The sequence below is a fragment of the Dermacentor silvarum genome, chromosome 7 (assembly GCF_013339745.2).
Source record: "Dermacentor silvarum isolate Dsil-2018 chromosome 7, BIME_Dsil_1.4, whole genome shotgun sequence".
NCBI classification, from domain to species: domain Eukaryota; kingdom Metazoa; phylum Arthropoda; class Arachnida; order Ixodida; family Ixodidae; genus Dermacentor; species Dermacentor silvarum.
The window spans coordinates 180,062,548-180,085,782 of NC_051160.1; the positions used below are offsets into that span (position 1 = coordinate 180,062,548).

At 51.3% G+C, this 23,235-nt stretch overlaps 2 protein-coding genes across 3 annotated transcripts in view; one reads left to right on the top strand and one right to left on the bottom strand.

Moving 5' to 3' along the window:
- The window catches only part of LOC119458739 (dimethyladenosine transferase 2, mitochondrial-like), a 307,446-nt gene that overhangs the window by 224,603 nt on the left and 59,608 nt on the right, over positions 1-23,235 (bottom strand). Inside the window, exon 4 of one of the 2 annotated variants that reach the window (XM_049671408.1) lies at positions 8,204-8,318. The exons of the other annotated variant lie outside the window; for it this stretch is intronic. Within the exon in view, the coding sequence (XP_049527365.1) occupies positions 8,204-8,318 (115 nt within the window). The remainder of the gene's footprint in view (positions 1-8,203; positions 8,319-23,235) is intronic. 2 annotated transcript variants of the gene reach the window in all.
- LOC125947269 (uncharacterized) overlaps positions 14,432-23,235 on the top strand; it is a 280,283-nt gene continuing 271,479 nt past the window's right edge. Inside the window, exon 1 of the mRNA XM_049671686.1 lies at positions 14,432-14,614. The gene's annotated coding sequence lies outside the window, so the exon portion shown is untranslated. The remainder of the gene's footprint in view (positions 14,615-23,235) is intronic.

Consider the following 23,235-nt stretch of genomic DNA (forward strand, 5'->3'; position numbering starts at 1 on the left):
GCGTGTCCTTCCAGAAAGTTCTAGACAATTCGCGTCAGTCATGCAATCAGATAACAGAAGCGTCGGTGAAAACAGGCAATGGAAAGAATCATCGATAACGTTCTAGAAACTTCCGATACAGGCGCGTCCTGCGCCGAGCGATAACGTTTAACATTTGTTAGCCGGTGGAAAGTGGCCACCGGTGAAAGACAAACATGTATACGTGTCAATATCTCACGACTTGCACTGTTAGTACGTAGCGCTATGGTGCACAGATACATAAAAAAATAAAGTCCTTTTAATTCGAACAAATTCTGAGGCCCCTTCGAGTTCGAATTATCAAGATTCGACTGTATTTTCTGCTGGTGCGTCACACCCTTGGACAGGAACTCCTTTTGCACACATTGCAGACCCTTGTCCGCATTTTTTTGGTCTTTCGTGCGAAAGAAGCTTTGTAAGGCTTCGAGGCCAGCAAGGGCTTCGGCGATGGTAGGCAGTGGGCGCAAGCTTTCGTTCTTGCCGCTGTCTTCAGGCGCCTCGTCCGCCACCACCTCCGCGGCGCACGGCGTCCGCCTGTTTTTGCCGCTAGTAGTTCGCGTTGAAGAGAGGGGCGAGGTAGCTCAAAGGTGAATTCGCTCGCCGCTGCTGCCGCACTTCGTCACTTTGGGCGAACGAGCAATGCAGAGAAGTCGTGGAGGGGTGGGGGGAATCGAGCACTGCAGAGAAGCCGTGCGGCGGCCGTCTGCCACTTCATGCTTCACAAGCACATGAGAGCGTCCTTTTTGCACACCTGAATGATAATTTTTCGCTGCAGAACGTATCATACGACCACAGTTTGCCACAATGCTGAACGTTGCTGCCGAATAATCGTATTTTCCGGGAACGTATTAACCGAAACTTATTAACATATTCCTCTATGGGGTTATGTTTATTTTTCGCGATTGCGAACGCGATTGCCGGGCAATCGTATTAAGCGGGAATGTATCAGCGAGGTTCTACTGTACAACCGGTCGCTTTGTGACCAAACTGGTAGCACGACCTCCGTGAGTCGTTAGTGTGACTGAGCTCTAAAAGCGATACTTTAGATCCTTGGCTTGCACTTTGATAGACTGTACTCAAGTTCTGTGGTCGCAGATGTCTGATGCGGCATGCAGAAAATAAAAAATGCACATAGAAAAACGACCGTAGCTGGAATCCAAACTTGAGTGGTGATCACGTTTGCCGCTGGAGATTCGTAGTCAACAAGTTTCACGTGAGCAAACAAGTCATTTGTCGCCATGCGACTGTCATATCAGCAACCGGATGCGGTGCATGTGCAAAATAGATTTGCAAAGCTACACAAATGTTTGCCATTTACAAAAAAGGCAATCAAGCATGCAATAAAATGTATCAGTACAAATGAACTGACGAGCTACATGCTAAACAGAGCGTACGACCGGTCACTCAGCTGGCAGCGCAGCTTTTCTTCCTGACCATACCATAGAAAGAGCTGGTCCGCTTGGTACGCAAATGCGTAAACACATGTGCAATCAGGGGCGGATCCAGGTTTTTTCTGAGGGGGGGGTCAGCTTCTGTCGATGATGATGATGTTGATGATGATGATGATAGTAGCCTTTATCATTTACCGAAATTCACCGTTTCTGCTCACGATAAACCCGCGTTTTATACGGCTAGAGCAGCACCTGTAGCCTACAAGGCTTGAGAGGGCAAATCACTTTTTTTTTCTTCTTTTTTTGTATTTATTGCCAAGAAGTTCGCGCTGTTTTTATTCCCCGGCCGCCACTGTCATCATGAAAACGAGTGTTACCTCGCGCCATCTAGCCCGCCGTGGTGGCTCAGTCAGTTCAGGCATTGCGCTGCTGAGCACGAGATCGCGCGATCGCATCCTGGCCGCGGCGGCCGCATTTCTATGTAGGCGAAATGCAAAAACGCCCGCGTGCTTGCGTTGTAGTGCGCGTTAAAGAACCCCAGGTGGTCAAAATTAATCCAGGGCCCTCCACTACGGCGTGTCTCATAATCAGAACTGGTTTTGGCACGTAAAACCCCAGAAAGAGGAAGAAGACCTGTAGCGAAGCCAGGTACGGTTTCTCCGTGCTTATAGGAAAAGGACGTTACCCAATACAGCCATGTGCTTGGCGGCTGTGCCTGATCATGCAGGTTGTTCAAAACTAAGCTTTATGGTTTTCTTAAAATTAGGCACTGGGAGGCACGCGAAGATCACCTGTGCAAATAAGTTATGTGGCCAGGGGGGCACAAAGTGAGATGATAATTATCGCTGTGAGCAGCCCAATTAACTAAAATTGAACAATTATTTTTGTCGACTGCAGTAAGTGGGTATGTTTGTATTGTGAGACGTTGACCAATGCGATGCCTTTATTTCCGAGCAGTCGCCCGAGTCAGAGACGAAGCACCGCACGAGACAAAAGATGATGATGAGTCGTATGTACAGATGACGACGACGATTTGCACAAATAGCACTCACACAAGATGATGAGTCGTTTGTGGAGATGACGACGACGATATGCGCAAAATGCGCTCACACTAACTTCCCCCCTTCAGGAAAGCGGTCAGCAAGACCGCAAACTAGAAAGGGTAGGTACGGCGAATGTAGGGTTTCAGGCGAGATACGTGAACGATTTCCGTAGTGCGGCGGCGGCGGTCAGTAGCTGAGCTGACAGGAGTGACGCTGTAGTTAACGGCCGAAGTTCGTTGCAAAACGGTGTAGGGGCCGAGATATCTGTGGAGAAATTTTTCACAGAGCCCCGGTGCGCGAACAGGTCTCCACAAAAGAACTTCGTCGCCTGGGCGGAACGAAGCAACGCGACGCGTCGCATCATAGCGAATTTTCCTTTTGTCCTGAATGGTATAGCGGTGTTGGCGCGGGCAAGTTCACGGCACCGGGAGAGGCGAGCGGCAAATTCCTCAGGAAGAGACGCGGATGGAGCAGCAGGTGCTGAAAGGAGTGTAGTGTCCAAGACGAAAGACGGCGCACGACCGTACACCAGGAAGAAGGGACTGTAATTGGTTGTACGTTGGACGGCAGTATTATACGCAAACGTCACAAAAGGTAGGATGGTGTTCCAGTTGGTGTGATCGGGTCGAACATACATTGACATCATGTCAGACAAAGTTCGATGAAAGCGCTCCGTAAGACCATTTGTTTGCGGATGGTACGATGATGTGGACTTATGGATGGTGTCCGAGGCCTGAAGGACTTCACGGAGGACATGCGATAGGAACGTCTTGCCACGGTCACTCAGGAGGACACGAGGTGCGCCGTGGCGCAAAAACTCGGCGACTTCGGAGGCAGTACCAGAGCGAAGAGCCGCTGTCTCAGCGTAGCGCGTTAGATGATCCACTGCGGTAACGATCCAGCGGTGACCAGCGGGCGTGAGTGGGAGGGGTCTATACAAGTCTATGCCCACAATTTCGAAGGGGGTGTACGGGCATGGTAGAGGCTGCAGAGGACCGGCTGGAAGGGATGTCGAGCGTTTTCTGTGTTGGCATGATGCGCAGGAGCCAACGTATTTGTCGACTGAGGTGGAAAGGCCCGGCCAGAAACAACGCGTTTTGATGCGGTCGTAGGTCTTATGAAAGCCCAAGTGGCCAGCCGTCGCGTCGTCGCGAAATGCTTCCAATACTTGGAGTCGAAGTGAGCGAGGTATTACTGGCACCCACCGGTTACCGGAAGGATGGTAGATTGATCGAAATAACGCTCCACCTTGAAGCTTAAAACGCGAAAGTTGTCGTCTTAAGCGACTGTTGGGGGGTCGTGCCAAGCCAGTAAGTCGGTCGATCAGCGTACGGCAGTATGGGTCAGTACGTTGGAGTGAGACGAGGTCAGTAGACGGGAGAAAGTCAACTGAGGCAACTGACTGTCCCGGGCTACTGGGCGTGCGCTGAGACGTGTGGCTAGATGGTGACGTGCATACCGAAGGTGAAGCATGGGCGTTTGGGGACAGCGGGCAGCGCGACAAAGCGTCGGCATCTTGATGTTGTTTGCCGGACTTATACGTGACAGTGAAGTCATATTCCTGTAAGCGCAGTACCCAACGGCCGAGGCGTCCAGACAAGTTTTTCAGGGACGACAACCAACAGAGAGCATGATGGTCGGTCACAACTGTGAAATGGCGGCCGTAGAGATAGGGTCGAAATTTTTTGTATTGACCACACGATGGCGAGGCATTCCTGTTCTGTAATCGTGTAGTTGCGCTCAGCAGGAGAAAGAGCACGACTTGCATAAGCCACGACTTGCTCTTCGGACTTCTGATTCCGCTGCAGCAGGACAGCGCCAATTCCATGCCCACTGGCATCAGTGTGTAGAATAGTCGGGGCCGTTGCATCGAAATGACGGAGCACGGGCCCTGACGTGAGAACTCGTTTGAGGGTCTGGAAGGCGGCTTCACAGTCGTTCGACCACACAAAGGACGCGCTCGAAGTCAGAAGTTTGTGTAGAGGAGCGGCGATGGTGGCGAAGTCACGGACAAAGCGGCGGAAGTAGGACGCCAGTCCTAGAAAGCTGCGGAGTTCTTTAAGAGCGGTTGGTGGCGGAAATTGCAGTACTGCAGCGATTTTATCGGGATCAGGCTGGATGCCATGCTTACTGACGACGTGGCCCAATACTTTAATGCTTCGGCTTGCAAAGCGACACTTTTTAGTATTGAGTTGGAGACCAGCTTTTGCTAGACACGCGAGAACTTGGTCTAGACGTTGTAGGTGCTGGGAGAAACTCGACGAAAAGATGACAATGTCGTCCAAGTAACAAAGGCAGGTCTTCCATTTTAAGCCACGGAGTACTGTATCTATCATACGTTCAAACGTAGCTGGTGCATTGCACAATCCAAAAGGCATCACGTTAAATTCAAAAAGGCCATCAGGTGTAGCAAACGCAGTCTTTTCTTTATCTGGCTCATGCATGGGAATCTGCCAATATCCGGAGCGCAAGTCGAGGCTTGAGAAATACTCGGCACCTTGTAAGGTATCCAAAGCATCGTCAATACGAGGCATTGGATAAACATCCTTACGGGTAATTTTGTTGAGCGCCCTATAATCGATGCAAAAGCGCACAGAACCATCCTTTTTTTTTAACAAGCACAACAGGAGAAGACCAAGGGCTTGCTGAAGGCCTTATAATGTTGCGTGTCAGCATGTCGTTCACTTGTTCTTCTATAACTTTTCGCTCCGAAGGTGACACACGGTACGGGCGACGGCGAATGATGCGAGAGCCGTCTGTTTCAATTCGATGAGTAGTTACAGTGGTCTGACCCAGGCCTCGCGAAGAAACGTCAAAACAAGCTTCATGCTTCATTAAAATGGTGAGGAGTGCATTGGTCTGGGCCGGATTGAGATCTGCACTCAAGGTGGCCTTAATAGCACCAGTGTGGCCTTCTGCGGGCGTACAATACGCGGAAGATGTGGCAGGCGAAACACTGACGACACATACCGGCGCAGCCGTACTACTCTCCGTGGCGGTCGTCGCGCCCGGTTTGTTTCTACTGCGGTATTCGCGGCCACATTTCTCGCTACTGCCGTCGGCGTCAGCAGGATGAACGACGGGGCTATGCTACCTTTGAGCGAGACAGCGCACCTAGGTTGGTTTACTACGTTCCCGGGCGTCACCCAGGTGACAGGCGCGGCTACGCCAACTTTGAGCGAGACAGGACACCTGGACCAGATTCCTCCGTTCCCGGACCGTACACAACCTCCTCTGGTCGCTCTCCTTCACCTACCCAGCACCTCCACCACTTGTGAGACGTTGACCGATGCGATGCCTTTATTTCCGAGCAGTCGCCCGAGTCAGAGACGAAGCACCGCACGAGACAAAAGATGATGATGTGTCGTATGTACAGATGACGACGACGATATGCACAAATAGCGCTCACACAAGATGATGAGTCGTTTGTACAGATGACGACGACGATATGCGCAAAATGCGCTCACAGTATTGAAAACCTAGAGGCTGTCGTGTTTCTACACAGTATCAGTCGGAAGAATTATTCTAGCGTGTTCGTGCTCCGAGATATCCGACTCCAAATTTCAATTGCACTGCGCAGAGTTATCGACTCGACGCGAGAGCGGTTTATGCTTTGCGTTGCTGTGGAAGGGAGGCATTTTGGACATTTTTAGGGCATTGACATCTTGATGGGTGAAGTGTTGTCATGAGATTTGTGCATGACAACACCAAAGTTAAAGCGGCAGTATGAAATATTCGTTAGCATAGCTAAAAAGGTTTCTGCTGTTGATGGTGCAGTTGTTGCTTTTGATTTCAATAAAGCTTACAATACTTGTAAATCAGCAGTCACTTTATTTGCGTAGCCCAAACAAGGACCATGCCCGGTCGTCTAGTCACCATTACGCAAGCGCACTGGCCTCCGGCTTCTCCGCTCGCGCCATTATCTCGGCATGGCAGCTGCCGCCATCTTTACAGGCTGCGCGGTCGCGTGTTACGACAGCGGTTACGGGTTCTTCGATTTTTTTTTTTCGCCAGCCGTGAGGGGAAGGGGGGCAGTTATTATCTTTGCCAATGCCTCCGCCGCGTTGTCAGACTAAACGCTGCACCCAACAGCCGCGTCACATCAGGGAGGAGCTTTGCGCTGATCCTCACTCTCTTGCATGCGTAATCATGCGAACGACAATTAAAATTTGGAGTTGGATATATCGGAGCATAGACATGCTAGACGAATTCTTCCAAGTGAAACTGTGCAGAAACACGACTGCCTCTAACTTTTGAATACAAACATACACACTTACTGCAGTCAATAAAAAGTTAATTATTCAATTTTAGTTAATTCGGTTGCTGACAGCGATAATTATCTCACTTTGTGTCCCCCTGGCCACACAACTTATTTGCGCAGGTGGTCTTCACGTGCCTCCCAGTGCCTAATTTTAAGAAAACCATAAAGCTTAATTTTGAACACCCGGTATATCAGCCTGTATTGTTTCTTAAAATAAAATTTGGGATGGTCTGTCGCAGGTTCGTTATAAATGCGTAAGCACGGGTCCGGCTTTGGAGTTCTGTTGGGACACCTTGATTTCCTTAAGAAGATTCTTTGTGTTCGGCTGAGACACCTTCGTTTCAACGCGGCAACCACTACGCTAGTTGTTTACGATATGCGAATCACCGCGTGTGAAGACTCACGACGCCACCTACAAGAAGAACGATGTAGCGTAGTAGCCGTGAGCGCGAGCCAGCGTCTTCATGTTTTGTTTCCCACGCGACGTCATCCTTTTACACAAGGCGCGCATCTGCTCCCATTTCTCTAACCACGCGACGCCATCATAGGCCCGCGCGCTGGCGTTGGCCGCTGACGTCACGCTCCCCCATTTCGCAGCCCATGCTCGAGGCTTCGCCCCGCTCCGCGAGAACGCCCACTCAGATAAACGGATCTGGTGGGCTTGAGCCTCCTATGCTTAATGTACGACAATAAAACTGCGAAGTTACAATGAAAAACTTGTAGCGTACGAACGGTACTGTGCTCGTACTGGATATTGTCAACGTGTAACTGTGATCACAATGAGTGCTACAGTTAAAAAAAAAGTTGTCTATGCGTAGTTCTTAGTTAGGCTGTTAGTTGTTATATATATATATATGAACACTTCAGCGAGAGATCTCTTTCATTAAGCAGGTTGGTCGCGGAACCGATGACAGCAAATGAGGCAACCGATGACACCCCAATGGGGAACTAAGTTGATCAGGCGCGAAGGCGCTCGCGCGGACATCGGCGTGCTTGGCAAAAGGGACGTCCCCTCGTTCATTCGACGCCACCGACGGGACGAGTAAGGCACGGCCGGCGCCAGGAGGTCCAAGGTGTTCATGAGAAACAATAACTACGGCAACTTCGCGACACCACACCCCTACGGAATATAACTAAGCTTGTGAGCGAGCTAGCTTTACTTCTACATGGCTGCTACCACTGGTATTCGCGAAAAATACTTTTGAAAAATGCTGGTGGCCATATTTTTTTGCGACAGGGCCGTCCCCGTGTCAGCAGGGGGGGGGGGGCGATGCAGAAATCTGAGGGGGGGGTCAGGACATCCGGACATCCCCCCTGGATCCGCGCCTGTGTGCAATACATTGCATTTTCCATTTACCTGATGCAACCAAGTTATAAGGTGCCACACTCGGGACACCGCAGCTGAAATGGCAGTCCTCTGTGCACTTGAACAATCTCCCACCCAACAAGGCCACAGGTGCAGCACACATGCACTCACGATGATGGCGTACCGTGTGTCCAGGGACGTGGTGTGATGCCAGCCAGTAGTTGCTCCTCACGGTTGTGCATGCGCAGCAGGTCAGCCTCCACCAGCTCCAAGCGTGTTGGCCAGGCTGACACCTGAGCCTGCATGTTGGCCACACGTTCCTCAAGCTGCTTCATCGTTGCTTGTAGCTATCCCTGTTTGTTGCTTTTACTAACAGCACAAAAAACACAAGACGTGCACCTCTTCCAGTTGTGCGCTGTTGGTAAAAGCACCGTATGAACCGGATTATAGGTCGAGTGGGAATATAGGTTGACCCCCTAAGTTTAGGTGAAAAAAAAAGAGGAAAAAAAAAAGAAAACCAAAAATCGACAAAACGCATTTATTTTCAAAATGACACCGCTCACCCACCACCTGAGCCATAGTCTCACTCATCGGAACTAGCAGCACTGTCCTCGGAAGAGCTTTGAGTCCAGCTTCTCGTGTGAGCTCCACAGCTTTGCAGCGCATTGTATGCACGGTAACCGACAACGAGCGCGCATGAAGTTGTCGCACAAAGTGCACGAGTGTGTGCTCAAGCTGAACCGCACTATGGTCACGAAATGAGGTTTTGCACGGGTTCAGCCGCTGTCTTTTCTGCGCTATCCAAACTGGCACTGAGCGGCCATGTTGCTGTTCGCTTTGGCAAGGTTACCACAGGTTGCCAGACGACTCACATTCAGCTAGACACTGCGACGAGGGGTGATATTAGCTTGTTTTTTTTTCATGACGACTTATATTCCGGTTTATACGGTATGCATAACCAACTTGCCCACACCTGATGCAACATCCTGCAGTTCTCTCAATGCCAGTGATGACAAGATAGATCTACAGTTCAAAACTCACTGTTTGTCTGCTTAAATGCCAGACTTCTTTCTGAAAGCATGGCAATGTTGTTCAGCCACATGCTATTCCAGTAGCTTTCACTCATTTGTGGAGCGCGTGCAAGACAGAGACATGACGAGATGCCCATTCGGTACTGGGAGTAAACCCTTCTTTTATTCCATGCACCTGTGGCTCGGCCCGGATGCTATCGGGTTGCCAGTCATGCAGATAGCACTAAAAATTCACGTCGCTTTGTCCACCAACCAGCCAGTGGTGTAGCCTGGAATCTTTTTCAAAAGGTGCTTTGCATCAAAACAAAAAGGTGGTGTCGTGCCTGCAAGTGTAAATCCTGCCATTATGTATACACATTTCGGCTTTGGGGCGCCTCTAAAATGCGAACTTGTTTCGTCACCTGTCGGCAGTTGTGAAAAGTAGCCTTTTCGGGAGGGTTGCCGCTCCTCTGGTACACCTTTGAACTATACAGCACAGTAGACTGGACATGGCAAGTGGCACCTTGTGTTCTAAAAAGCCAGGCAAATAACTCTCCAAAGATTTATACTGAACAAGCCAGACCAACCTTTATGCCAATATTTAGTAAGAACAGAGCAACGGTAAGTGCAAAATCATTTTTTCTGTGATTTCAGGTGAAAAATGTGTATCTCTGTGTGAGGCCTACGAAAGCAAACGTGCTGCACATGTAAGGCCAGAATTCCCAGCCTATGCCGCCAGTTTCATCACACTTTCGACTGGCACTGAAGTCTATCGTAACAAAGGCAAAACACTTGACTCTGAAGATTACAGCTTTGATCTGTGGCACTCGTACCACACCACTGGGAAACCATTAAAATGATCCTTAGTACAACGTGTCGTCAAGAACCACCCTCTCAAATTGTGTGATTTGGACGCGACAAGAAAAGCTCAAGTGAAGTCAAGCAGTCCTTGATGCTATGACAACATGACCAGCAACAGTTGAACCTCGTGCACAGCTACGCAAATGCATGCGTGAGTGCAACATGCTCTGACCTGTAGTCAGATGTCCGATAAGACACGACTAGTTGGTGCATGACCATAATTGTGGCACAGCAAAAGACAACAGAACTTTGCGCCTGTCTATCCATCGTCTCTTGCTGGTGTGATAAATTACTCAAAAATGGCACCAACACTGTCGCCGACAATGGAAGGAACTTTGTTGTTGTTGTGGAGCATTCACTGTGGCTTTGTATCAATAATGCCAAGACCCTCTAGTTGTGTGTCAAGAATGGCGTGATTGTTGGTCACTATAAAACAAGGCACGGCATAGAGACACATGGAGACCCTCCAAGGTCGAATGCCCTTGAGCTCCATCTCCAAATCAATTTGGGGAGCAGCTCACCCCCCCATCACAGTGCACTCGGCATGCTCTAAGGACAGGGTTTTTTTGATGACTGGCTACGCTAGCTGATCAAGCAAGTGAAAAGATGCCACTGCAGCACAGCTCTGTGTGGATTGCATTCTCCATAGTGGCTTCTGAAGTGCCCAGGTGAGCTATTGGAAACGGTAACTCTTTTATGTTGTTGTGTTTTATAGCTGCTGTGCCTGTCCGGAAACTCGGCTGTACGCTCACTACATGGTGTCAGAAGTGGGCGTGCTTCTACCGCAACGGTGGAAGCAGGGATGTGTGGTGAATAACAGTCGCTGGCGCGGTCAGAGCGGTCATCTGGACACGGTATGAATAACGGCGGCAAGTAGATGGATGGCACTTTGCCAAATGCACCGGCAAGTACGCCGTCAGGAGCACATTGCGCGTGGTTCCCCCGTCCAGTCGTCTCTGCGAACGCAACAAAACCGAAGATGAATCGTCTGCGACAAAGGCCCCGCAGAAGCCAAAACGTCAGCTTTAGTCTCAGGGGGTAATTTCTGCGGCAGAGCGTTCCACCTGAGAGTGGAATGCCCGGCGCAGAGAGCTCTTTGTAACAAGTGCTGAAAGAAGGGCCCTTTGCGGCGGTGTGTCGTTTTTCGGTGTTGTCTATAGGACTGAACGAGGTGTTGGCTCAGTCGACCTCCCCCGGGCTAAGTACGTTGACGTTCAAGTCAACAGGTTGCTGCTCAAGTTCAGGGTTGATAGCGGCGCTGAATTTTCTGTCGTTCCGAGCACGTTCTCGGGAATACCGGTGAGGCTTGAGCCTCAAGCAGCTCAGCTCACGGGCCCCGGAAGGCAGCTGCTAGTTGTCTTGGGTACCTTCTGGGCTACCTTGAGGTGGAGAGGCTGGACCGGTAGAGCAGGAAATGTACGTGGTGCGTTCGCATACGGTGCCTCTGCTAGGCTTTCCAGCCATTCAAGCGCTACAAGTGGTCAAATTTGTGGACAGCGTGACGGGGTGAGTCATCTAAGGCATCATTCCCGACCTGTTCGAATGACTCGGCGTGCTAGACGAACCGTACGAGATCCGCATCAAACCAGGTGCCGTCCCATTCTCTTTAAGCACACCAAGAAGGATACCCATCCCGTTGTGTCCTGTCGTAAAATCTGAGCTCGACAAGATGGAAGCGTAGGGCATAATTAGGCGGTTCACGAAGCCGACGCGATGGTGTGCTGGTCTGGTGGTGGCGCAAAAGAAATCTGGCAGCTACCGCTTGTGTGTGGACTTGACGAAACTGAACAAGTACGTCCCTCGAGAGTGACACATCTTACCAACTGTGGAACACGTATTTGGACTCCTCGGAGAGGCAAAGGCCTTTTCCAAACTGGACGCAATGTCTAGTTTTCACTCGGTCAAGCTGGCCGAGAACAGCCAGGAATTTACAACGTTCATACCCCCTTTCGGGAGGTACTGTTTTTGTCGCCTACCTTTCAGTATTACGTCTGCACAAAAGTATTTTCAGCGCCGGATGTCCCACATTTTGGAGGGTCAGCAAGGCGTAGTCAACACGATCGATGACGTCCTGGTGTTTGGCCGCAACCGAGAGGAGCACGACAAAAGGCTTTCCAAGGTGTTGGACCGATTACGCCAGGCAGGACTGACTCTGAATAAGGAAAAGTGCGAGTTCGGCGTGTCGAGTGTCAAGTTTCTGGGCGTTGTGGTTTCTTCAGACGGTATCGTGGCACACCCAGCTAAGGTTGAAGCCGTTCAGAAGATGGAACCGCCTGTGGACGTCGGAGGTGTCCGAAGGTTCATAGGGATGCTGAATCATGTCACCAGATTAATGCCACAGCTGTCGGATACACTAGCTGTGATTCGAGAACTTCTGTGCAAGCAGAAGGCCTGGGTTTGGGGGCCACCCCAGCAAGTGGCTTTCGAAAAAGTAATAGGATGCTTTCTTCGGAAACTTGCATGGCCTGCTATCACCTATCTCGCCCAACGGTAGTCTCCACGGATGCAAGTTCTTTCGGGCTCGGAGCGGTCCTGATGCAAGACCAGCCAAGGGGTGAAAGGCGGGCTGTAGCCTTTGCTTCACGCTCGCTTACAAAAACTGAGCACAGGTACAGCCAGATGGAAAAAGAGGCCTTAGCTGTCACCTGGGCCGTGCAGCGGTTCGACAAATTCCTTCGCGGCCTCAGACCATCAACCGCTGACAACTCTTCTGGGTGACATGGAAGTGGATCGGCTGCCACCCCGGATACAGCGCCTGCGATTTAAGCTGATGCACTACCAGTTTAAGGTACTTTACATTCTGGGCAAGCTGCTAGGAACTGCCGACACATTGTCGAGAGCACCGCTTCCCCCATTAGACGCTGGAATTGCTTCAGTTGAAAACTACGTGCGAGTGGTCGTGGAAGCTATCGCGGAAAGCGCGCTGATGGACTTAGAGACGATAAGAAGGCATCAAGCGTTGGATGGTGTGTGTTCCACATTGATCAAATTCTGCAACTACGGTTGGCCGCCTAAGACAAGACTACTGGTAACTTTAACAGCGTATTGGAAGCATCGGGGCAAGCTTTCGGTTGCCGATTCAATTCTGTTGAAAGGAGGTTGGCTGGTTCTTCCTGCAGTTCTGCAAGCGAAGTCTTGAGTTCGACCCATGCGGGTCATCTTGGAGTGGCTCGGTCACAGGCGAGGGCCCACGAGTCGGCGTGGTGGCCTGGTATAAGCCGCAGGGTTAAAGAAGTGGGTGAAAATTGTGAACCGTGTGCAACGACGAAACAGCGGAGGGCAGAGCCCATGCTAGCGACGACTATGTCTGAGCTCCCGTGGCAACAAGTCGGGGCTGACATCTTCCATTTTGAAGGTCAGGACTTCTTATTAGTATTTCCGGAAGTGCAGACCCTGCGCAGGACGTCAAGCTTGTCTGTGGTTACGCATTGAAGAACATTATGGCTCGATTCGGAGTGCCCGAGGTTCTTCGGAGTGAAAATGGGCCACAGTCCTCATCGAGAGAGTTCACGGACTTCGCGTCAACATACGACTTTGCTCATTGCACGAGTAGCCCTGCTTTCCCACAGTCAAACGGGGAAGTGGAACGTCCAGTGCGAACCGTGAAGAAACTGTGCCGCAAGAATGTTGATCGTCACATGGCTCTTCTCGTGTACAGGGACACACCAAGCTCAACAGGCTCAACAGGTTGAGTCCTGCTCAACTTTTGATGGGTCATCGCCTGCGCACCAGTTTGCCAAGAGTTCGTGACCATCTAGTTCCACAGCTGCCTGACCACGGACTACAACCGCCATCACTGTGCTCAACCCCTGCCTGTTCTGCAACCAGGCCAGGACGTCTGGGTGACAGATTCCAAATGTGCTGCTTGGGTGCTAAGCTAAGGTCAGCATCCGAGATGCTACGTGGTAGAGACGCCGAACGGCATGATACAGCGGAATCGTCGTCTGCTTGTGCCCTTTGGTCGTCACGGCACGACTCCTGCTTCGGGGGCGTCGTCACCAGTGCCAGAGACAGTAGCGACAACTGACCGTGCGGGAGAACTCCCGAGTGCTGTGTTGCATTGTGTGGTTTCTCCGAGTCGTGTCATTTCTCCAGGTGGTGTGGAACCTCATAGTTCCTCAAGAAAGTGTGCCTTCTCCTACAGATACGGACAGTCCGAAGTCAACGCATGCCGTGACTCCATGTCGTGGTTGGTGTACCCGGTTTGGACGACGTATCATTATGCCTAAAAGATTGAACTTATAATTAGCCAGTAATTGGTCCACATCTTTGACAAGGAGGGGTGTGATGTAAAGGGGTTCATGTAGAGGGGGTTTCTAACCATACTGATATCACTAACAACTTATCTATGTTACATGTCTATGGTATTCATATTGACACGTATACATGTTTATCTTTCACCGGTGGCCGCTTTCCACCGGCTAACAAATGTTAAACGTTATCGCTCGGCGCAGGACGCGCCTGTATCGGAAGTTTCTAGAACATTATCGATGCTTCTTTCCATTGCCTGTTTTCACCGACGCTTCTGTTATCTGATTGCATGACTGACGCGAATTGTCTAGAACTTTCTGGAAGACACGCGGGCATCAGGGATTAATCTAGAACCTTCGATGACTCAGGTATAAAAGCCGACGCGTTTCGCCGCTGATCAGATTTTCGACGATCGCCGACTGTGTTCGCCGCTATCGTTGTGCTTTGAGTGTACCTTGCTTTTGTGGGCACAGGTTCGCCCAATAAACAACCCGTTTCGTCGTACACTGTTTTACGACTGTTTTCTTCAGCGTCACTACTACGTGACATCTGGTGGAGGTGCTTTTGTGTCCATGCAGCGGACGCCCCCGCAAAGCCGCGACCCAAGCCCGAAACCGGAGGACGAGACCAACGTCGCCAAGGACCAGCGAGCTAGCCGTAGGCAGCAAGGACTTTTGCCAGAATACGGACTTCTTCCCGAGAAGACCACATCGATCAAGGCCAAGTCAACGACCACAATGGCAGCCCCAGCGTCCCCCATCCTGCTGCAGCAACCTCGGGAGCCACCGACCTTCCGTGGATCATCAGCTGAAGACCCTGAAACGTGGCTGGAGACGTACGAGAGGACCGCGACATTCAACAAATGGAGCGACGATGACAAGCTGCGCCATGTCTATTTTTCGTTGGATGACGCTGCTCGGACATGGTTTGAGAACAGAGAGACCACCCTGGTGACTTGGGACCTATTTCGCGAGAACTTCGTGAGGACCTTCACGAATGTCGTGCAAAAAGAAAGGGCCGAAGTTTTATTAGAAACCAGAGTGCAATTGCCCAACGAGAACATCGCAATCTTCACGGAGGAGATGACTCGCCTCTTCCGCCACGCCGACCCCGATATGTCCGAGGAAAAGAAAGTTCGGTTCTTGATGCGGGGTGTCAAAGAGCAACTATTCACCGGATTGATGCGCAACCCGCCCAAGACTGTCGCCGAATTTCTTTCCGAGGCCACAACGATCGAGAAGACGCTTGAAATGCGCGCCAAGCAATACAACCGCCGTGCCCTGACCAATTACGCCGATGCTCAAGCGCTAGGCGCCGACGACCTGCGCGACACCATCAGAGCAGTCGTTCGCGAGGAGCTGCAGAAGCTCTTTCCCAGGTCGCAGCCTCAAGTGGCATCTATCGCCGACGTCGTCAAAGAAGAAGTTCAGCGCTCACTTGGAGTTCCTGATGTGCAGCCGCAATCGCCGCAACCCCAGCCGGAAGCGCTGACTTACGCCGCCGTTGCCCGTCGTCAAGGCCCTCCTTCACGCTCGCACCAGGGCCCCATAACGCCGCAGTTCCGTCGTCCACCGCCGCCAGCACGCCCGCCCGTCGCCCAGCGCAGCTACCAGCGGAAGACGGACATTTGGTGCGCCCCCGACCACCGCCCGCTCTGCTATCACTGCGGGGAAGCCGGCCATGTCTACCGCCGATGCCCATACCGCGAGATGGGCCTACGAGGGTTCGCCGTCAACGCGCCACGTCCACAGCTTGGCGAGCGACCACGTGACATCGCCGACTACATTGCCGGAGCCCAGTGGCAACCACGACGACCCTCACGCTCGCCGTCACCAGGCCGCTACATCTCGCCGCATCGCCGCCTGTATGCCGGCCCAACCCGGGGCCCATCTCCCAGCCCATACCCGGGAAACTAAAAGCAGCAACCGATGGAGGTGCGGTTGCTGTACGACGCAATGCCGAAGATCCTCCGCCGCCGCCGACGACGACGATTCGCGAATCATCACGACGAGATATCAGCACGCCGCCTAGCAACAGCCTTGACAACACATCGCCGCCGAACGAAGACCTTCCGACGCGACGTAGCAGCAGCAGAGCAAGCCGACGCAGCCGTGATCCGACGCCACGAATCAACCGCAACGCCAGACGCCGGTCTACCGATCTAGACGTGCTCATCGATGGTCATAACGTCACCGCTCTCGTCGACACTGGCGCCGACTATTCAGTTTTCAGTGGCGCGTTCGCCGCCAAGTTAAAGAAGGTGAAGACGGCCTGGCAAGGACCCGATATACGGACAGCGGGAGGTCACCTAATAACGCCGGCTGGAATCTGCACAGCGCGAGTCACGGTAAACAACCGCACTTACCCGGCGAGCTTCGTAATCCTGCCGCACTGCTCCAGGGACGCCATCCTAGGCATGGACTTTCTAAACCAACATGGTGCAGTCATCGACTTAAGGTCCAAGTCGATAACGCTTTCAACACACAAAGCGATACCGCCGGATACAATCATCAGTTACCATGCCTTGAATGTGCTTGAAGAACAAGTCACCGTTCCGCCGCGCTCCAGCGTAATGATTTCCGTCGGTACCGAAGTGCCTGCAGACATGGAAGGCGTCATCGAGGGCGATCATCACTTACTGCTCGACCGTGAAATTTGCGTCGCTAGAGGCATAGCTGAGCTACGTGCAGGGAAAGCAAGGGTGATGCTCACGAACTTCAGCCCCGAATATAAGCACATTAACAAAGGCACCACGGTCACCTACATCGACGAAATAGTACAAGCCAGCAGTGCTTTCGCCTTCACGGATTCCAGTGCACCTGCAACGACGACTATAACACCTGAGCCAACTTTCGACGTCAATCAGAACCTTCCCAGGCATAAGAAAGAACAACTAAAAGCTCTGCTCCTGCAATACAAGGACTGCTTCTCGTCGTCGTCAAAAGTTCGACAAACCCCTGTCGCCAAGCACCGCATCATCACCGACGAAAATGTCCGCCCACTCCGTCAGAGCCCGTACCGTGTTTCGGCGCGCGAACGTGAAGCCATAAGGCACCAAGTCGACGAAATGCTACGCGACGACATCATCCAGCCGTCCAAGAGTCCGTGGGCGTCCCCCGTGGTGTTAGTGAAGAAGAAGGATGGAACCCTACGTTTCTGCGTCGATTATCGTCGGCTCAACAAGATCACGAAGAAGGACGTATACCCCCTCCCACGGATTGACGACGCCTTGGATCGACTCTACAACGCAAAGTATTTTTCGTCGATGGACCTCAAAACCGGCTACTGGCAAATCGAAGTCGACGAGAGGGACCGGGAGAAGACTGCCTTTATAACACCAGACGGACTGTTCGAGTTCAAGGTCATGCCGTTTGGTCTTTGCTCGGCACCTGCGACTTTCCAACGCGTCATGGATACAGTACTGGCTGGCTTGAAGTGGCAGACTTGCCTCGTCTATTTGGACGACGTCGTTGTGTTTGCCTCAAGCTTCGAAGAACACCTGCGGCGCCTTGAAACAGTTCTTCAAGCAATCAAAACCTCCGGACTCACGTTAAAGCCCGAAAAGTGCCGCTTCGCATATGAGGAGCTCTTGTTTTTGGGCCACGTCATCAACAAGTCTGGAGTGCGCCCCGACCCTCAGAAAACTGTGGCCATCTCCAACTTTCCTCCGCCCGCTGACAAGAAGGCAGTGCGTAGGTTTCTTGGACTGTGTGCCTATTACAGGCGCTTCGTCAAGAATTTCTCACGGATCGCTGAGCCACTGACGTATCTCACGAAGGCCGACGTCGAGTTCAAGTGGGAGACGCCGCAAGTCGAAGCATTCGAAGAACTGAAGCGACGCCTGCAATCGCCGCCAATACTTGCGCATTTCGACGAAAACGCCGATACGGAAGTCCACACCGACGCAAGCAGCGTAGGACTCGGCGCCGTGCTTGTGCAGAGGACTGACGGACTAGAAAGGGTTGTAAGTTACGCTAGCCGGTCGCTATCGAAGGCGGAAGCAAATTATTCCACAACAGAAAAGGAGTGCCTCGCCATCATCTGGGCTACATCAAAGTTTCGCCCCTACCTCTATGGCAGGCCCTTTAAAGTTGTGAGCGACCACCACGCCTTGTGTTGGCTAGCTAACTTGAAGGATCCTTCAGGTCGCCTCGCACGCTGGAGCCTGAGACTTCAAGCATTCGACATCACCGTCGTTTACAAGTCCGGGCGAAAGCACTCTGACGCCGATTGTTTGTCTCGCGCCCCCGTCGAACCGCCGCCACAAGACGACCAGGATGACGACACTTTCTTGGGACCCATCAGTGCCGACGAATTCGCCGAACAACAACGAGCCGACCCGGAACTAAGGAGCCTTGTAGACTACCTGGAAGGCATGACCGTCATTGTGCCGAAGGTGTTCAGGCGAGGATTGGCGTCGTTTTTCTTGCAAAACGACATTCTCCTAAAGAAGAACTTCTCGCCTCTCCGAGCCAACTACCTCCTCGTGGTACCCTCAGCATTGCGTTCAGAGGTTCTGCAAGCTCTCCATGACGACCCAACGGCTGGACATCTCGGTTTTTCACGCACTCTCGCGAGGATACAAGAAAAATACTACTGGCCTCACCTCTCTGCCAACGTCGCCCATTACGTAAGGACATGCCGAGACTGTCAGCGACGCAAAACACCGCCGACAAGGCCAGCCGGACTTCTACAGCCAATCGAGCCACCTCGCCGACCGTTCCAGCAGATCGGGATGGACTTACTGGGGCCTTTTCCGACGTCGACGTCCGGGAATAAATGGATCGTCGTCGCTACGGACTACCTCACCCGCTACGCTGAAACAAAAGCCTTGCCCAAAGGCAGTGCCGCTGAGGTAGCCCGATTCTTCGTTGAGAACATCCTCCTGCGTCACGGCGCCCCAGAAGTCCTCATCACCGACAGAGGCACGGCCTTTACGGCAGAACTAACTCAAGCCATTCTGCGGTACAGCCAGACAAGCCATCGCCGCACCACCGCCTACCACCCGCAGACGAATGGCCTTACCGAGCGCCTAAATAAGACCATCGCCGACATGCTGGCAATGTACGTCGACGTCGAACACAAGACGTGGGATGCCATCCTTCCGTACGTGACCTTCGCATACAACACGGCCGTGCAAGAAACGACGCACATGACGCCGTTCAACCTGGTCTACGGAAGGAACCCGGCAACGACGCTTGACGCTATGCTACCAGACGTCGCTGACGAAGAAAATCTCGACGTTGCCACTTATTTGCAGCGTGCCGAAGAAGGTCGACAGCTCGCCCGCCTGCGCATCAAGAACCAGCAGAGGACCGACAGCCGACACTACAATCTACGACGACGCTACGTCGAGTACCAGCCCGGCGACCGTGTTTGGGTCTGGACTCCGATACGCCGACGAGGACTTAGCGAGAAACTCTTACGTCGCTATTTCGGACCATATAAGATCATCCGACGTATTGGCGCACTGGACTATGAGGTCGTGCCAGACGGCATTTCGCAATCACAACGGCGCCGCGCACGACCCGAAGTCATCCATGTGGTGCGTCTTAAGCCTTTCTACGCCCGCTGACGAACTTAGGTACTTTGTTACTTTATTTTTTTTCTTTATAGCGCTACGTACTAACGGTGCAAGTCGTGAGATATTGACACGTATACATGTTTGTCTTTCACCGGTGGCCACTTTCCACCGGCTAACAAATGTTAAACGTTATCGCTCGGCGCAGGACGCGCCTGTATCGGAAGTTTCTAGAACATTATCGATGCTTCTTTCCATTGCCTGTTTTCACCGACGCCTCTGTTATCTGATTGCATGACTGACGCGAATTGCCTAGAACTTTCTGGAAGACACGCGGGCATCAGGGATTAATCTAGAACCTTCGATGACTCAGGTATAAAAGGCGACGCGTTTCGCCGCTGATCAGATTTTCGACGATCGCCGACTGTGTTCGCCGCTATCGTTGTGCTTTGAGTGTACCTTGCTTTTGTGGGCACAGGTTCGCCCAATAAACAACCCGTTTCGTCGTACACTGTTTTACGACTGTTTTCTTCAGCGTCACTACTACGTGACAATATGTTGGCTCTGTATAAAAGATACACAAATAAAGTGACATGAGCATTCGCCTGCCCGGAAACTCGGCTATACGCTCGCAACTGTTACAGTATTGTCTTCCGAGGACATTAAATAAGGTTGAACTACAGTGGAATCTCGATGATACGAATCTCACGGGGTCACGAAAAAAATTTGTATTAGCTGAAATTTGTATCATCGAAACACAATTAAAACTAGCTAAATTAATGAGTCGAGAGGTGAACTCACTCAGGCACACGTACATAAAAAGCATTAACAGTATTGACCACTTATAACGTAACCGTTTATAGTGCAGAACTGGCTACAACGCGGCCTTTTCCGACTCCCGTTTACCCTCCCATAGAACTCCATGTATACGCATACCGCTTCCAGTGCAGCCGCGTGAGACAAAATTGTGCTTCGGCGGGAAAATCTCGCCGACAAGGGCGGTAGCGAGCACGAGGTGCGCCCACCGATGGGAGAGGAGATCAACGAGGGCGATGCCAAGGAGTAGCACGAGACGTGGAGCACGAGTACAAGGGCGATAAAGTCGTCACCGCGCGCCGTATGTGTGAGTGAAAGCGCGCCTTCACGGACAGTGAACGCACAGCGGAGAGCAAACGCGACTTCCGTTGCGCAAAAAGCTGTGGGGGTATGGAAGGGTGGGGGGGGGGGGGGGGGGGCGACGCTGTGCTGCGGCGCCAAATTCGTATCTTGCAACCGAGCTGGGTAACTGGCGACGCAATCTCCCCACGCGACAGGAGCAAAGCGGGAAGGTAGCGCGGGAGGGAGAGAGTGGGGGGGGGGCTCCTACTCTGCCAACAAATGCGTTGTGGTACTTTGCGCCTGTGCCGGCTGTCGGTGTTGGCGCGTGCACCGTATCTTGAAAGCGATCTCCACACGTCTCTGACCTTTGTATGCGCTGTGCTTACGCACGCTCAGTTTCCGTTGAAGCGATAGACCGTACGAACCTTCGCTTGCTGCGACGGCCGCGCGTGGGGAAGAGCGGCCGCCGCAGCGAGCGAAGGCAGAAAAATAAAACCACAAAAGCAGCAAAAGCCCACCGCTTCAAACTCTTCGCACCCAGTCGCGGCTTCCGCGCTGTCCGGCACCGCGTCCGCGCTTCCGCACCAAAAGAGAAAGGGAAAACGCGTGTGACTGCGCGCTGTTCTCTTTCGCGGGCGTCGGTGGGGCGGCGTTTATTCGTATCAACCGACGCGGGTCGAAAATCGATTCGTAACAACCGTTCTCTAGCACGTTGCAAAGTAATGGGGCTCGGCCGGGACCTCCGAAAAATTCATATCATCCGGAAATTCGTATTAGCCGTAATCGTATCATCAAGATTCCACTGTAACAGATGAAAGTTTACGCACGTTATCGAAAAATGTTGCTTTAATTATATCCTGAATGTTTTCGTACTTGAATCGTGAAAATTGTTTTGAATTATTCCATGTAAACTTGAAAAATCATTGCTTTGAATTGTTCTTTGTGAGCTTGTTTCCATTGCTGTCTTTGTAAGCATGGGTTGGCGGGGCTAGTCAAACTACTAAAATGCAGCTTTTTTCCTGCTATGCTCACCATTTAGGTACATTATTGTTATGTACTGATGTGCCATAATGATTATTCAAATCTTAAATTTATTACTGCCGGCTTAACCAGGCGCCTTGGGCAGGAGTGGGTGTTACAGAGGGTAAGTGTGTAAGCATGTCATCAAGAAAATAAAAAGGCACCTGCAAGGACAGTTTCACACATACACGGTAGTGGCACTGTAACATCGCAAATAACGACATAGAAACAAACAAGAAACTCCACAACATCACAATAAAATATTAGTTATTGTCACACAGAATGTGACTGGAAATATCTCTAGTATTCTTTAGAGTTCAAATGCCAGCAGAAGATTGGTAGTGAGATCACCTTCTGCAGTGACAATAATGATGGGTGTCATGAAGGCAAAATTTTACACTGAAATAATCGTCTGCGTAAAAACAGATAAAAAGTATGTATTGAAAGCAACCAGGTAGTCAATAAAAATGAATTTTGTGTAGCATCATGTATTGTAATCTGATCAGTAGAATTATTAGGAGAAATTAACTAGCATTATTGCTAACAAGTGACGGCAAGCCCCAAGATAAATATTTGTTTTTGGCCACGCATAATTCTATACAATACGCTTGCAGGCATTCCCTGTATTTATACCAATAAAAATCAGTACTGGCATGTTTTGAAACATTGCAGAAATGTCTCTCTTGGTTTTGTAGTGGTCAAACTTGTTTAGTAAACCAAGAGTAGTTTTATCATTTGATATGGAGATTAATGGTACATACTTTTCTAATATTTTATGTTTATTATGTGTTCAGTTCTCACCACTCACAGACTGTGAACGATGGAAGAAAAATATAATCAAAAAAGGCTTCTCATTTGGCATTTATTCCGTTATATTCTAAGCTCAGGCAACCAGAGTGGCACTCAGGCTAAAGAAAACGCATCCCATGGCATCTGAACCAAAAACACCCTTTATTGGTTAGTAGCAGCAGTTTTAACGCACCAGGGGAAAACTACGCGTTGCAACGTGATTTGTTCACGTGTAAACGTCAATGAAGGCGAGAAACGTCAGGCGAACGTCAAGAAGCGGCGAGGCGACCAGCAGCCAAAATCCGGGCAAGCACAAGCTCGGGGCGCGTGGTTAGCACCAACACTGTGGCTTGCTTGCTGAATGCTTCGTCGTCGTCTTGTCTTCATTACATTGGCCCCCGGGAAATAGCGTAGCCATCCTGGCGACTTAAGGCGTTGACAGTATAGAGGGGTCATATAGGGCTTGAGGCGACTCACGTGAACGATTTCTCGACCACGACGACGTAAATCTTGGGACGGCGTCAAAGGCTCAACGTCATAATTGACTGGAGATGTCTGAGCGAGGATGCGGTAGGGCCCATGATATCGGGCCAATAATCTAGACGAAAGGCAACGCGTACTCGGAGGGGTCAGGCAAGGAGACACAATCTCTCCAATGCTATTCAC